The 14,180-nt window shown below is 45.7% G+C and overlaps 1 protein-coding gene across 1 annotated transcript; it reads left to right on the forward strand.

Annotated features, from left to right (window-relative positions):
• Positions 1–1,062: 1,062 nt before the first annotated feature.
• On the forward strand, positions 1,063–6,092 carry MYF6 (myogenic factor 6). The gene is made up of 3 exons (XM_042469049.1): positions 1,063–1,812; positions 2,844–2,940; positions 5,530–6,092. The coding sequence occupies exons 1-3, from the start codon at positions 1,171–1,173 to the stop codon at positions 5,646–5,648; spliced, it is 858 nt and encodes a 285-aa protein (XP_042324983.1). The 5' UTR covers positions 1,063–1,170; the 3' UTR covers positions 5,649–6,092.
• Positions 6,093–14,180: the final 8,088 nt, after the last annotated feature.

Consider the following 14,180-nt stretch of genomic DNA (forward strand, 5'->3'; position numbering starts at 1 on the left):
CAACGTGGAAAGCTAAAAACAGCAAGTGAATGCATGCTTCTGAGTCCCGCTCCAAATGGAGGACATTTTGGCATTCCTCTTGGACAGAAGGCTGACATGGAGGACAGGTGCTGGGAAAAGGAGGACCTCTGGTCAACTCTGAGCTAAAATCAATAATATGTCAAATTCATCCTTCTTAGGTTGGGGGGATGTTGGTATTCATCCTCCTGGGTGCTAGGAAAAAAGAGACCCTCTGGTCACCCTGGGAGGAAAGGGAGAGGAGATTCCTTGCCTCCCCACTTGCACTCTGTGTGTGTGAGTCCTTCCCTCTCCCTCCCCTTTTGCTGCCCAGAGGATGATGGGTTCTGCAGTCCCTGGTGGTGCATGGTTCCATGCCTGTACTGCGGACACTCACTCACTCACAAGGAGCCTGTGGATTCACAAAGGAAGGAGGCACGCCTTCTCTGAATTGCAAACGCACACTAAATTTCCTCAACTTTGAAAATCGACCAGTGACTGCATGGCCAAAAAAAAAGGGGGGGGGGCAAGTGCCATCCTGCAGATATCCCTCCCTACTCTCTGAACTAAGGCCAGAAACAGCAAAATGCAGGCCTAGGACTAACAGCTTCCATGTCTTTCTCCTCTTGGCCTGATGAAGAAGCCAGTGCGACTTCCGAAAGCTTGCGACAGGTGGCTGTGCATTTTGGTTGGCCCAAGAAAGGCATCATTGTTCGGATGCTGTTGGATGAACCACAAGGTTCAGTCCCAGTCAGGGGCTCCAGGGTCCACTCAGCCTGGCATCCTTCCAAAGTCGCTCAAATGAGCCCCCAGATTGTTGGGGGCCATTCGCCTACAGTTGTAAACCGGGCGCCTGGGGAGTGCTTAAGTGCACTGATGATAGGCGGCATAGGCATGTCCTTGCCCTTGGGATCGGGGTGCTGCCTGTGGCCAGCCTTGCAGGGGGGGCGGGGGGCGCTCTCTGGCTGGAGGCGTCTCAGAGACCAAAGCCGGGATCAGGTTTCAGCGGCGCCTCTCGCTCTTTATAAAGCCGCCTGCGGGACTCAGGCTCCCCGTCCCCTTCCATGCCGTCGGGCGGCTCAGTTCCTCCTCCGCTGCTCTCTTTCTTTTCTCTTTCCCCTTTTCCTTCGGGGCAGCCCTCTCTCTGCTTCTGCTCCGGCCCCGACGGGAGCCATGATGATGGACCTCTTCGAGACGGGCTCCTACTTCTTCTACTTAGACGGCGGCGGGGCCGATCCTCCTCTGGACTTGGCCGAGGGCTCCCCCATCTACCCGGGCAGCGAGGGCACCCTCTCGCCGCCTTCTTCTTCTTCCCAGGGAGCCGAAGCCCTCGGAGGCGGAGGAGGAGGAGGCGGAGGAGGCGCCCTGGAGGGATGCAGCGGCAGCGGCAGCAGCAGCGACGGCGAGGAGCCCCACGTGCTGCCTCCGCCGGGGCTCCTTCTGCCTTCCCCGCACGGCCCCGGACAGTGCCTGCTCTGGGCCTGCAAGACCTGCAAGAGGAAGGCCGCCCCGACGGACCGCCGCAAGGCCGCCACCCTCCGCGAGCGCCGCCGCCTGAAGAAGATCAACGAAGCCTTCGAGGCCCTCAAGCGCCGGACGGTGGCCAACCCCAGCCAGCGGCTGCCCAAGGTCGAGATCCTCCGCAGCGCCATCAGCTACATCGAGAGGCTCCAGGAGCTCCTCCGACGCCTCGACCACCAGCATCCCCTCCAAGAAGAACAAGGAGAGGGAGAAGAAGGAGAGGGAGAAGGGAGCCTCCACCCCGCCGCCCTCGGAAGGAGGAGAGGAGAGGCCTTCCTCCCCTTCGGCCCCAAGGTAACGGGGATTTGCCCCCTCCAACAAAGTAGCCTTGGGTTTGGGGAAGTCGGAGGCTTTCGTGGCTGGCATCCATGGGCGCTGTGGCCGTATCTAGAAGAGTTTCTTCCTGACGTTTGGACAGTATCTGTGGCTGGCCTCTTCAGAGAATGCTGGCATGGAAGAGAGTGGTGTGTGTGTCTGTGTGTGTACATATATATAGAATCACAGAGTTGGAAGAGACCTCAAGGGCCATCCAGTCCAACCCCCTGCCATGCAGAATATCTCAATCAAAGCATCCCCAACAGATGGCCATCCAGCCTCTGCTTGGAGGGTGATTTCCATGTTAATCTGTGTATTGTTCTCTTGCACCCTCCCTATCCAGGGTCACACAGTGTGTGTGTGTGTGTGTGTGTGTGTGTATACACACACACACACACACACACACTGTATGTATGTATGTGTATGTATATACATACATACACCCTATTCTCTTCCATGCCAGCATTCTCTGAAGATGCCAGTCACAGCTGCTGTCCAAACATCAGGAACAAACTCTTCTAGAACACGGCCGGCCATGTAGCCTGTAAAAAAACACCAAAAAACGGTGGATTACAGCCATGAAAGCCTTCGACTTTGCACAATCCAGTCACCCTCACTATCCATGGTCACACAGTATACACACACACACACACACACACACACATACCCCACTCTCTTCCATGCCAGCATTCTCTGAAAGCACCAGCCACAGATGCTGGCGAAACATCAGGAAGACATAGCCCGAAAACCCCACATAAACTATGGCTTGTATTTTATTTGTGTATTGAGTTTTATTTATATTGTATCATCGTACTGAATCCTGTCGTGATTGTTAAGCCACCTGGATCCTACAGGAAGAGGCAGGATATAAATAAAAATTATTATTATTATTATTATTATTAAGGGGTGGAGAAGGGGGTTTCTCTTGTAGGGGGACACTTTCCTCCTCCTTGTGCGATCCCCCCTTCTGCCTTTTCAGACCTTCTTTTCCCCTCTCTGCTCTCACCCAGATGTCCACGGCAACCGGGTTCCTGAGCGCCTGCAATGCGGACTGGCTCCATGGGACAGAGCATCCCCGGGGGATGGCCATCGGGCCCATGAAAGAAGGTGGTGGTTGTTGTTGTTATTTAGAGAGAGATTGTAGCACCTTTGAGACTCACTGAAAGTAAAAAGTTGGCAGCCTGAACTTTCATAGACTTCAGCCTACTTCCACAGATGCTTTTGGTATTATTATTGTTATTATTATTATTTAGAGAGATTGTAGCACCTTTGAGACTCACTGAAAGAAAGAAGTTGGCATGACCTTTCCTAGACTTCAGTTTACTTCCACAGATGCTTTTGGTATTATTATTATTATTATTATTATTATTATTATTATTATTATTATTCAGAGAGGTCTTGTAACACTTTTGAGACTCACTGAAAGAAAGAAATTGGCAGCATGAGCTTTCCTAGACTTCAGTGTACTTCCACAGATGCTTTGGGTATTATTGTTATTATTATAGAGAGAGATCTTATAGCACCTTTGAGACCGACTGAAAGTAAGAAGTTGGCAGCATGAGCTTTCCTAGGCTTCAGTCTACTTCCTCAGATGCAGTCTCAAAAGTAGGCTGAGGCCTAGGAAAGATTCTAACCCCAAATGTCCTTTCTTTGGAGCAGGACTAATAAAAGCAGGAATATAGATTTATCAGAGTGGTGTTTTTGTTTGTTTGTTTGTTTGTTTATGTAGGGAAATTTAAGTTTCTTAATACTTCAGCCTTTCAGAAGCAAACAAAAATATTTAAATATAAAAGACCCTTTCATATTTAAAGATTAAAAAATATTTCAATATTAAAAAATAAAAAACACTCTAAGCCAAGCCTAGCTTTAAATCAGCAGAGTAGCAGAAATGTGCCATAGCTATCCTTCCCTAAGAAATGAGACCCACTTTGAAAACAACAACAGTTATAGCATGAAGTTTAAAACAAAAAGTTCACTAATGGCTTTAATCTATCTTGACATAGAAGCTGTATCCTAATCTAGCCAGTGAATAGTTCAGGTAAAAAGAAATCTGTATCTCAGTCATCTTTCCAAAGAAAGTTGGGAGATGAGGAAAACCAACAGTTCAGTTGAAAATCTTCAGAGAGAATGCCAGTTAGTCCCAAAGGGGCTGAGGTCACATGGTGAGTCTGAATGAGAAAGAAGAGAGAGTGTGCATGCAGGAATTCCCTATCTATCTAAGGAGGAGGAAAGAAAGTCCAAAAAACTTCCAACAGTTTGTTTTTATTGCAGTAGTACTTAAGCACTCCCTAAGTGGTTTACAAGGTGTAAGCTAATTACCCCCAACAAGCTGGATACCCATTTTAGCAACCTACAAAAGGATGGAAGGCTGAGTCAACCTTGGAGCCCTGCCTGGGACCGAACTCACAACCTTGTGGCTGCAGTACTGTCATTTAACCATTGCACAACCAGGGCTCCTTTTCTTTGGCCATATCCTCCATTTTTGTTCTCTGGAAAGTCCTACCTTTTGCAGTGCTTGGTCCTACTAGGCGGTGAGGACATCGGCTCCCCCCTGGTAAAGCCTGTCCACTTTCTGGCATAGACCCTTTATAGAGAGGCAGCCTGGTGTAGTGGTTTGAACGTTGGACTAAGACTCTCTGGAGAGCTGGGTTCGAATCCTGTGCGGTTGTTCTTCTCTGGCATTTGGTGACTCCAAAGAACCTTTCTGGTTGGCCTTATGTCTAAATTAATATGGCCAGGAGCAGAACTTGGGCAAGTTCACTACAAAACCCAGCATCCCCAGCCAGTCACTTTTTGTGAACTTTGGTAGGAGGGCCAGAGCTATGTCTGAGAATGAAGGCACTGGCCTCAATAAGGAGTCTGCTTCCCAAAGGAATGTCCCTTCAGTCCCCAAATGGTTTGCATTCCAGAGAAGGAGACACCGAAAATCATTCACACCCAGAACAGTTGTCATGCTGGGCTCGGCATTCCCTTGGCATGACTCTTTCCTTTGGGCCGTTGTTGTTGTTGTTTTTATTGTGTGCCTTATAGTTGATTCCGATTTATGGCAGCCCTAAGAGGCACCAATCATGGGCTTGTATTGTCAAGACTTGTTCAGGGGTGGATTTGCCAGTAACTGAGGCTGAGAGTACATAGGGAGATCTTGTAGCACCTTTGAGACTAACTGAAAGAAAGAAATTGGCAGCATGAGCTTTCATAGACTTCAGTCTACTTCCTCAGATGCTTTTAGACTGAGGCTGAGAGTGTGTGACAAGTCACCCAGTGGGTTTCGAACCCTGTTCTCCAGAACACTCAAACCAAAGGCTGGCTCTCCTTTCTTGGCATGTTTCAACTTTCTTCCTCAAATAAAATTAATGTGGTATCATCATGGATTATTTGTGCAGTGTGGAGGTAGCCTTGGTTTTAGAGGGACACTTAGGAGGGAAATCATGGACTCTTCCCCCCTTCTGTTCATTTTAAGCATTAAAAGCTTTCATTTTAAAGGACTGCCATGCTAGAAATCAAGGGGGTGCAGCCTTCTTATGGGGTGGCCCTTTTTTTGCTGGAGAAAGAGAGGGATAGAAGAAGTGGGGATGTTAATTGGAAGTTTTGTCCTGGTTGGAAGTGGGAAGAGTAGGCTGCTTACTCAAGCCCAGCTCCTACCCTGATTTGACTCACACTTTCTTTCCTCTTCCCCCCTTCTGTTTCTCCTGCCAGGGGTTTCCCTCCTGGACAATTCCGCCTCCAGCAGCCTCCGGTGCCTCTCCTCCATCGTGGACAGCATCTCCTCGGAAGATCACAAAGTCCCAAACGGAGAGGAAGCGGTGGAGAAGTAGGGAGTATTTTTGGAAAGTGCAAGGACCTGTCTCTCCCCTTCTTCGCCCTTGAGACTCAATCGCGAATTAATTTAATCTTCTGGAAACCCAAGAGGGGAAGGCGTTGGAGGGGGAAAAAAGCCCACACAGCTGAACAAATAAAAAAGGCCTCTTCTTAAAAGGAAGTTTTCGCCCTTCGGTAAAAGTGCACCCTTCATTCCTCTGCCTCCCTCTCTCTCTTTCAGTGGTATTTTTATTTGAACCTCAAGTTGTCCTTCCTCTCCTTTTTAAAATTAATATATGATAATCTTGGGGCTTAGTGAGCATCCTTTGCGTAAAAACCAAGTTCATTCCTCTTCGAAAGGAAGCTCCTCCTTGTGGGTTGGGTTTTTGTTTTTATTTTTATTTTTATTTGTAATTATTGTGGATTTTTAACAACAAAAAAGATTTCCAAGGTTTAGGTCCTGTGTTTGTGTGTGAGGTTGTTTTTTTTCCCTTTTCCTTTTTGTATATATAATTTAAGTACTTTTTCCTCTCTCCTTTTCTCCCCTTTATGTTTTTTAAATTAAAAAAAAAGATATATAGATATATATTTAAAAGATGAACTGCATCCTGGATATAATCAGGAAAGCTGGAGGATGATCCCAAGGCTACCAAATAAATCTCTTTTGTGTATAAAGTTGTTACTGTGGATTTTTTAAAAAAATTTGTCCAGGCTGATTCAACTCAAGATTGCAAAATTTTAAAAAAAGTATTTCAAAGCTTGGAAGGATTTCGTTTTAGCATCGCTTGGCTCCAGTTACCATGACCAGCAGCTGGCAAATTTGTGGAGTTTTTGGTAGAGAAAAACAGGCGTATTATAAACAGTCATTCCCTATGAGTGTGTATATGTGCCTTCCAGTTGCCTTTAGACTTATGGGGACCCCATAAATTTCATAACATTTTAGCATAAATGAGTGGAAATTCCTGCTAAGTGAATGGGAATTCCTTAGGACTGACTATAGGAGCAGCTGCTAGGAATAAAGGCTTTCTTTAGCTTGGTTTTCTGCACTCTCTGGAAGAAATAGGACCAAGAGGGAGCAAGTGAGGCTGATCTTTGCTGCATGCATTTCTCTGCCAAGGGGGCTCTTCTGTGCTTGTCACTTTCATCTATCTGTCTGTCTGTCTGTCTATCTATCTATCGATCGATCGATCGATCGAGAGAGAGAGAGAGAGAGAGAGAGAGATCTCACAACTGTGAATGTTAAATTTAAAATCCCTGAAGGCACTAGAGCTCCTGCACAAAGAGTGCCCATTGCAGCAAAACGGCATCTGAATGGTAAGACTTAGCCTGGATAAGGTTTGTGTTGGTGTGTTTATGTGCCTTCAAGGGGCTGAGCCAGGCTTACCTTTAATAGCTCTATATACTACTGTGGGATCTCTATAATGTACAGTTGGCCCTCTTTAACCACGGATTGTTTTTATCCACGGATTCAAGTATCTACGACTTGAAAATATTTTAAATAGTTTATTACTAAAAGCAGACCTTGATTTTGCCATTTTGTGTAAGGAACAGCATTTTACTCTGCCATTGTATTTCATAGGACTTGAGCATTCATGGATTTTTTTTAATCTAAGGGGAGGGGGGGGGTCCCTGTAACCAAACCCCAGAGGATACCAAGGGCCCACTGGAACTGACATCTTTTTACCCCTTCCTTCCTGCTTTCTTTCTTTCTTTCTTTCTTTCTTTCTTTCTTTCTTTCCTTCCTTCCTTCCTCTTTCCCCCTTTTCTCTTTTCTTTTCTACCTACCTTCCTTCCTTCCCTTCTTTCCTCTATCTCTTCTTCCCTTCCTCTTTGCCTTTCTATTTTCTCGTTTCTTTCCTTCCTTCCTTCTTTCTTTCTTCCCTTCCTCTTCCTCCCTTTTTAATTCCCCCTTTCTCTTTTTTCCTTCCTTCCTTCCTTTTTTTCTCCTTTTTAATTTCGTCTCCTTTTTTTTCTTCATCCCTTCTCTTCCCTTCCCTTTTCCTTCCTTCCTTTTTTCTTCCCTCCCTCTCCCCCTTTTTCCCCCTTTTTTCCTCTCTCTTCTCTTCTCTTTTCTTCTCTTCTCTTTTTCTTTTTTCTTTCTTTCTTTCTTGATCCGGGATGTTTGGATTCCAGCCTTTCTGTGGGCAAACTTGAGAGGAGTGGATCCTGGAAAGGTGTTGACAGAGGTTTCTTGGGGGGGGGGGGGCTCTTGGGAGGTTCCCCTTCCCCCCCAGTGGCAGGAAGGGGTTAAGTGGCTGAAAGGGGAGGAGGACAAACCACGTCTTCCCTGCTTCCGAGGCTGGAGCGGCTCCTCCGAGGGAGAACTTTACAGGTTGCCCCCCGCCCCCCGATTTGTTTAGAAGAGCCGGAAAGGGAGACCACCAAGAAAGCAAAACACTTCCCAGTCTCCCTTCATTCCCCCTTCTGCCTTCCTCCTCCCAAAAGACGTGGAGGAGAAGGGCACCGTTTCCAAGGTGTCGCTTTTAGAATAGTATTCTAAACTTTTCTAAATTTTAAATTGATTAAGCATTCTAAATTCTAAATATTCCAAACTTTTACAAGATTGTTCTAAAACTAGAATAAAATTAGTTTGACTTGAACACGATGATGGTGGTGATGATGATGATGATGATCCAGCCTCCCCCCCCCCCCAAACGGGACTCAAAGCGCCTTCCTAGCTGTAGTTGGCTGAGCAACTGGTTTTTTAACACTAACATGTTTACCCCCCCAAAGTGACAGATCTCAGCCTGGAGGGCTGGATAGAATTAATGGAAGGACTGTAAAAGGATAGCCCCCATTGACAGGCACAGAGCTCCAAATCTATGAAGCTCCTATCCCCTTTTTTCCTGATGACAAGGAAGGGTGGGGATGATGAGAGTTGCAACACAAAAGACATGAGAGGCACCCATTGTTTCTTGTGTTGACTTAACTTGGGGATAAGATTCATGGACTTTAGGAGATTTTTCTTCCAACTGAATATGTTGGACCTGACCCATACACACACACACACACACACACCATAAATTACGAATGTACTGTATAAGGAATCTAGGGCATTCTAGGGCTGAAGTTCTCCACTCATCTGTATGGCAACACATGGATTGGATTTTGCTGCAGATTCTAGGATGTATATATAATTTTAGCCTACTGCAAAATAGCTGCAAACGTTTTAATGCAGTTGCTTTGCTACATTATATATTATATATTAATATTACCTGCTGTGTTTCTACTCCTGTCAGTTCCCTTTGCTGAAAACTGGTCCTTTTGATCTCAATAGGACAACTGCCAGAGTTCACCATTGCAGTCTTGCAGAGCAAAGTCTTGCATGTATTAAAGTAGGAATTACCATCTGTAGCACTTTGAGGACTTCCTTCTCTATAATTGCTAAAAATCGGGAGTCTTGGTGAGAAAGCAGCTTTTTTATTATTATTATTATTATTATTATTATTTGATGACTTTTTCTCAGCAGTGCCAAAGAAACTCGCACAGTGTGTGAATTTCATGGAAGAATGCAAAAGCAAGTCCCATGGAGTTCAGTCTGCTTTATCTCTTAGGGCTGCACTGGAAATATAAATCTAAAAATGTATAAATATAATTTATATTTATAAATCCTTTACTGTGTGGATCATCTCCCAAGTGTATCTCTGTGTGCAAAAAAATATGGCCCTTCCTGAAAAATAAAAGGTTTCCCTTTTATACCAAAACATCATCATCATCATCATTATCATCATCATCATCATCAAGCTTTATTTATAAAGCGCTGTAAATTCACACAGTGCTGTACATATAATCAATGGAAAGTTAGCGTGGCTTACTCCGGGTTTAGAGATCCAGCCTAGTTTTAGTGGTTGGAACACTGAAGGCTGCATCTGCACTGCAGAATTAATGCAGTTTGACACAGCTTTAGCAGCCCTGGCTCAATGATGTGGGATTCTGGGATTTGTGGTTTTGTGGAATATTAAGCCTTCTCTGTCAGAAAGCTCTGGTGCCAGAACAAACTACAAATTCCAGGAGTCCATCGCATTGAGCCATGGCAATTAAAGTAGTGTCAAACTGTATTATTTCTATAGTGCAGATGCTAGGAGTTTGAATCACATACTTTCAGCCTCCAAGAAAGAGAAGGGCAACTATAAGCCTTTGAATAACAAATATCTCCAAGAAAACCCTGGGAATGGGGTGGGTCACTAGTAGTGAAGACACCTTGAAGGCAACAAGAAATGACTATGGGACCTCAGCCGAAGACAAAGAATTAATATCACTTGCTCACTTTCTGGAAGCAGGAAAAGTCTCACTTTCCCTGCTTCCAGAGTTTCATGGTTCCTTGAAAGTTTTCCACAGTGCGATCCACCAGACCAGAATGGCATCTGAGGGATTTTACTCAAGGAACTGGGAAGGGCAGCTGTGAAGAAACCAGACAAGATCCTGAAATGTAAACATGTATCAATGAATACTAAAGTTAGGCTTGCTCATGCCAACCTGTTTCCCATTTCTATCTCTGGCTGTGAAAGCTGGGCAGTGAGGGAATGTGATAGGCATCAGCCCTTTTGAGATGTAGTGCCGCTGGAGAAGAGTTCTAGGGATAAGGGGGATGCTAAAAAGACAAATAAATGGGTCCAAGAGCAAGTCGAGCAAGAACTCTCCCTAGAAGCCAAAATGACTAAAGTGACTGTCCTACTTGGGACATGAGAAGAAGGCATGGCCCATTAGGAAAAACAACAGTGCTTGGCAAAGTGGGAGGCAGGAGGAAAAGAGGATGGATGTAGACTGTCCACTTTCTCTTGTTCTTGGAAGCAATGAAAACAGACCCTTTAGTCAGAGTGAAATCAAAACAAGTTTCCTTACAAAATCACAGCTCTAACTTCAGGTTGCAAAGCAAATGAAATAGAAAAACTTGGCTACTTGCTTCTTAAGAAAGTTTCCCTCAGTGTGCAAAGGAAGGCATGCTTCTCTGGACAAGAACCAAGAGAGAAGAGGAGAGGTTCTCTCCAGGGACAAAGGGTCAGGTGTGCTCTTAGTAAACTGGAAACGAGGAGGGACTGTTAGTAAGCAATACAACTACCATAGTCATGCATTTATGTATATTCCTAGAAGTTGCTATCTATTCCAACAGGTGGTTGTTGTTGTGTGCCTACAAGTCATTTTGATTTAAGGCCAGCCTATCATGGGATTTCCTTGGAAAGTTTCTTCTTCAGAAGGAGTTTGCCCTTGCCATCCTCTGAGGCTGAGAGAGTGTGACTTGCCCAAGATTACCCAGTGGGTTTGAGCAGGGATTGGGACCCTGGCCTCCAGAGTCACAGCCCAAGACTCCAACCACTGCACCATGCTGTCTCTTGAGAGCAGTGAGCAACAGACATGGAGACCTAAGAAAAGTGCAGCCAAGCAATACCCCCCTTCCTTCCTTTCTCTCTCCCTGACATTTTAGCCGGAGCCCCTGGTGTTTGTTTCCCCTCCATCCTCTCCTTATGGAGTCAAACCCGGGTGTAACGTGAGAAATTGTTTGGAGGGGAGCACAGCCCTTTCAAGGGGGCTTCTCATTAAAGGGAAGAAAGACAATCCCTGGCTGCGACCCTGCAAAAAAAAACAACACCCAACCCTGTTTGTTTGCAATTGAAGCTGTTTGGGTTTGATATTAATGATGATAATCTTGCCCCAAGTCTAAAGCCAAAGCAAACACAGGCGGAGAAAGGATTGATCAGGAGATTTGGGGTCTGGGCTTCCCTTGACCTCCTTCCTGGCTTTGCAGGGGAAAGCAATCTGCAAAGGGAGCCCTGTGTCAAAACCAAGGGAAGCCATTTCGCCCAGGAAAGGCTGTGTTTCTTCGACTGAGGTCCAAAGACACACTGCAGAAAGACTCCAGTTTCAGACCGCTTGGACTGCCCTGGCTCAATGCTAGGGAATTCTGGGAACTGTAGTTTTGTGAGACATTTTGAGCCTTCTCTGTCAGAGAGCTCTGGGGCCACCATCAACTACCATCCCCAGGATTCCCTAGCACTGAGCCAAGCCGGTCTCAAACTGGATGGTTTCTGCAGTGTGGCTTGGACCTGAGCCTAGATCCATCTTCTTTTTTACTGCCTACCACCTTGCCAAGCACTGTTGCATTCAGTGATATATCTTTGTACTTCAGGATCTTGTCTTCTTCTCACGGTAGATCCCAAGTAGGACAGTCAGTTTGGTCATCTTGGCTTCTAGGGAGAGTTCACGCTTGATTTGCTCTAGGGCCCATTTATCTGTCTTTTTAAGCAGTCCATTTACCTCTAGAACTCTTCTCCAGCAGCAGCAGCAGCAGCAGCAGCAGCAATAATAATAATAATAATAATAATAATAATAATAATATTTATTTACATCTCAAGTGAGCTGATTTTCTGCCTATCAGGTTTCCTCACTCTCCAGCTTTCACAACCAGACATAGCAATGGGAAAACAGGATGGCATGGACAAGCCTAGGTTTTCGTATTCAGTGATATATCTTTACACTTCAGGATCTTGTTTAGTTTTCGTTTGGACCTGGCTCACTTTGCAAGTTGCAAGTTAGCCTTGCAGGTGGAGGCTCCCTTCCTATAGAGTTATTCTTCTTGACTTTCAAGGCTGGAAAACCCTCCTTCTTGTTGGAAAGGTAGTAGTGAAATGTGGTATTTTATATATTAAGCACAGCAGCAGCATATGATTCAACAGTATATATATATGTGTACACACACACACAGCTGAACTTCCGAGTGCCCAAACTGCAACCCAAAACCCACTTATTTATTGCCAAGTGCCACATTCCTCTGGCTTTTTAGGTACTAACTCTGGCGAACTCTGTGCTGGCTCGCGTGCCCACAGAGAGGGCTCTGAGTGCCCCCTCTGGCACCCGTGCCATAGGTTCGCCACCGCTGCGTGAGTAGCACTATGATGCCACTTGAGCTGCCATGGTTCCGTCCTATGGAATCCTGGGATTTGCAGTTTAGAATTTAGAATTCTCAGCCAGGGAGGTCTAGTAGTATCTCACTAAACTAATACATATCCTGGGATGCTATGGGATGCAGCCCTGGCAAGTTAAAGGTGAAGTCGTGGCACTATACTTGCATAGGGTTAATTCTACACAATTGTCAAAGTGTGACCATTCCGGTAGGAATAATTATTCAGAAGGATTCTGAAATGTGTGTATGCACCAAATGTTTTCATGCACCGACCAGCTGCTGCCTCTTCTCAAAACAAGCCAGGAGTCCGCTCCATTTTAATTTAATTTAATTTATACTTTATTCAGTAGTTACCATTGCGCGGCCACCAACTCTTTCCCACCAGGATCCAGGCTCTTACATTTGTTAGACTGAATTAACTAGGCTGCCAATTTTTATTTTATTTTATTTTATTTTAAATTGCCGCCTTTCTCCCGATGAAGGACGCAAGGCGGCTTACAACGTGATGGGGGGTGGGGGTGGGGAACAACCAAACCAACCTGCTCAAAACCAAGCAACTCCATTCAATCTTTTCAAGAGAATGAGCTGGGGAGGTGTGAGAAACTGAGGAAGGAGGCTGAAGGTTGCCAAAGCTCATGCCGCCAACTTCTTTCTTTCGGGACCTCTCAGAGGTGCTACAAGGATCTCTTTGCATTCCCTTAGAAACGGTGGGTCGAGGAGGAGGAAGACAAACCAGATCCAGGAGTTTGGTTTTGGTTTTTGGTTTTTAGAGGCTGCATCCACACTGGAGAAATAATCCGGTTTGGCACCGCTTTAACTGCCCTGGCTCAAGGCTATGGAATTCTGGGAGTTGGAGTTTGTTGTGAGGCCCAGAGCGTCTGAGCCCCACAACAAACTCCAACTCCCAGAATTGCATAACCTTGAGCCAGGGCAGTTAAAGCGGTACCAAACCGGGTTATTTCTCCAGTGTGGATGCAGCCTTAAAGGAGAACTGACGTGGCTCACATGTCCCTAACACCAGCCTCCCAGGTCAAAGGCCCTCCTCACAAATAAAGAGGCACTCCAGCTCCATCCACACTGCAGGACTAACCCGGTTTGACACTACTTTAAATGCCCTGGCTAGGGAATCTGGGATTTGGAGTTTATTGGGACTCCAGAGGGAAGCATTTTCATATCTGTAGACCTCTTCATTGGACAACTAGTGGTCAGTGGAGAACGGAGGTAACTAACTAAAGTCAGAAACGCACTGCAAAAATAATCCAGTTTGACATCGCTTTAACTGCCTTGGCTCAGGGCTAAGGAATCGGTAGTTCTGGGAGACATTTAGCCTTCTCTGTCAGAGAGCTCTGGTGCCACAATCAACTACAGTTCCCAGGATTCCCTAGCATTGAACCAAGACAGTTAAAGCGGTCTCAGACTGGATTATTTCTGCAGTGTGGACCCCTGTAACCGTGCAATCCCAGCAAGATATAAAAGACGTGAATTAGCTGACATTCTACACTTTGCAGCTACTACACACACAAAGAAAGAGAGACACACAATTCAAATTACTTTTTGGATTTTTAAAAATGTGAATCCGGCCGGCTACAGGTTGTTTCAAGGGTGACTGCAAATGTCCTCACCGCAAAAGAGGACCAAGGCAAAATATAGG

This window comes from Sceloporus undulatus, chromosome 5 (genome assembly GCF_019175285.1).
Source record: "Sceloporus undulatus isolate JIND9_A2432 ecotype Alabama chromosome 5, SceUnd_v1.1, whole genome shotgun sequence".
Classification (NCBI taxonomy): Eukaryota; Metazoa; Chordata; class Lepidosauria; order Squamata; family Phrynosomatidae; genus Sceloporus; species Sceloporus undulatus.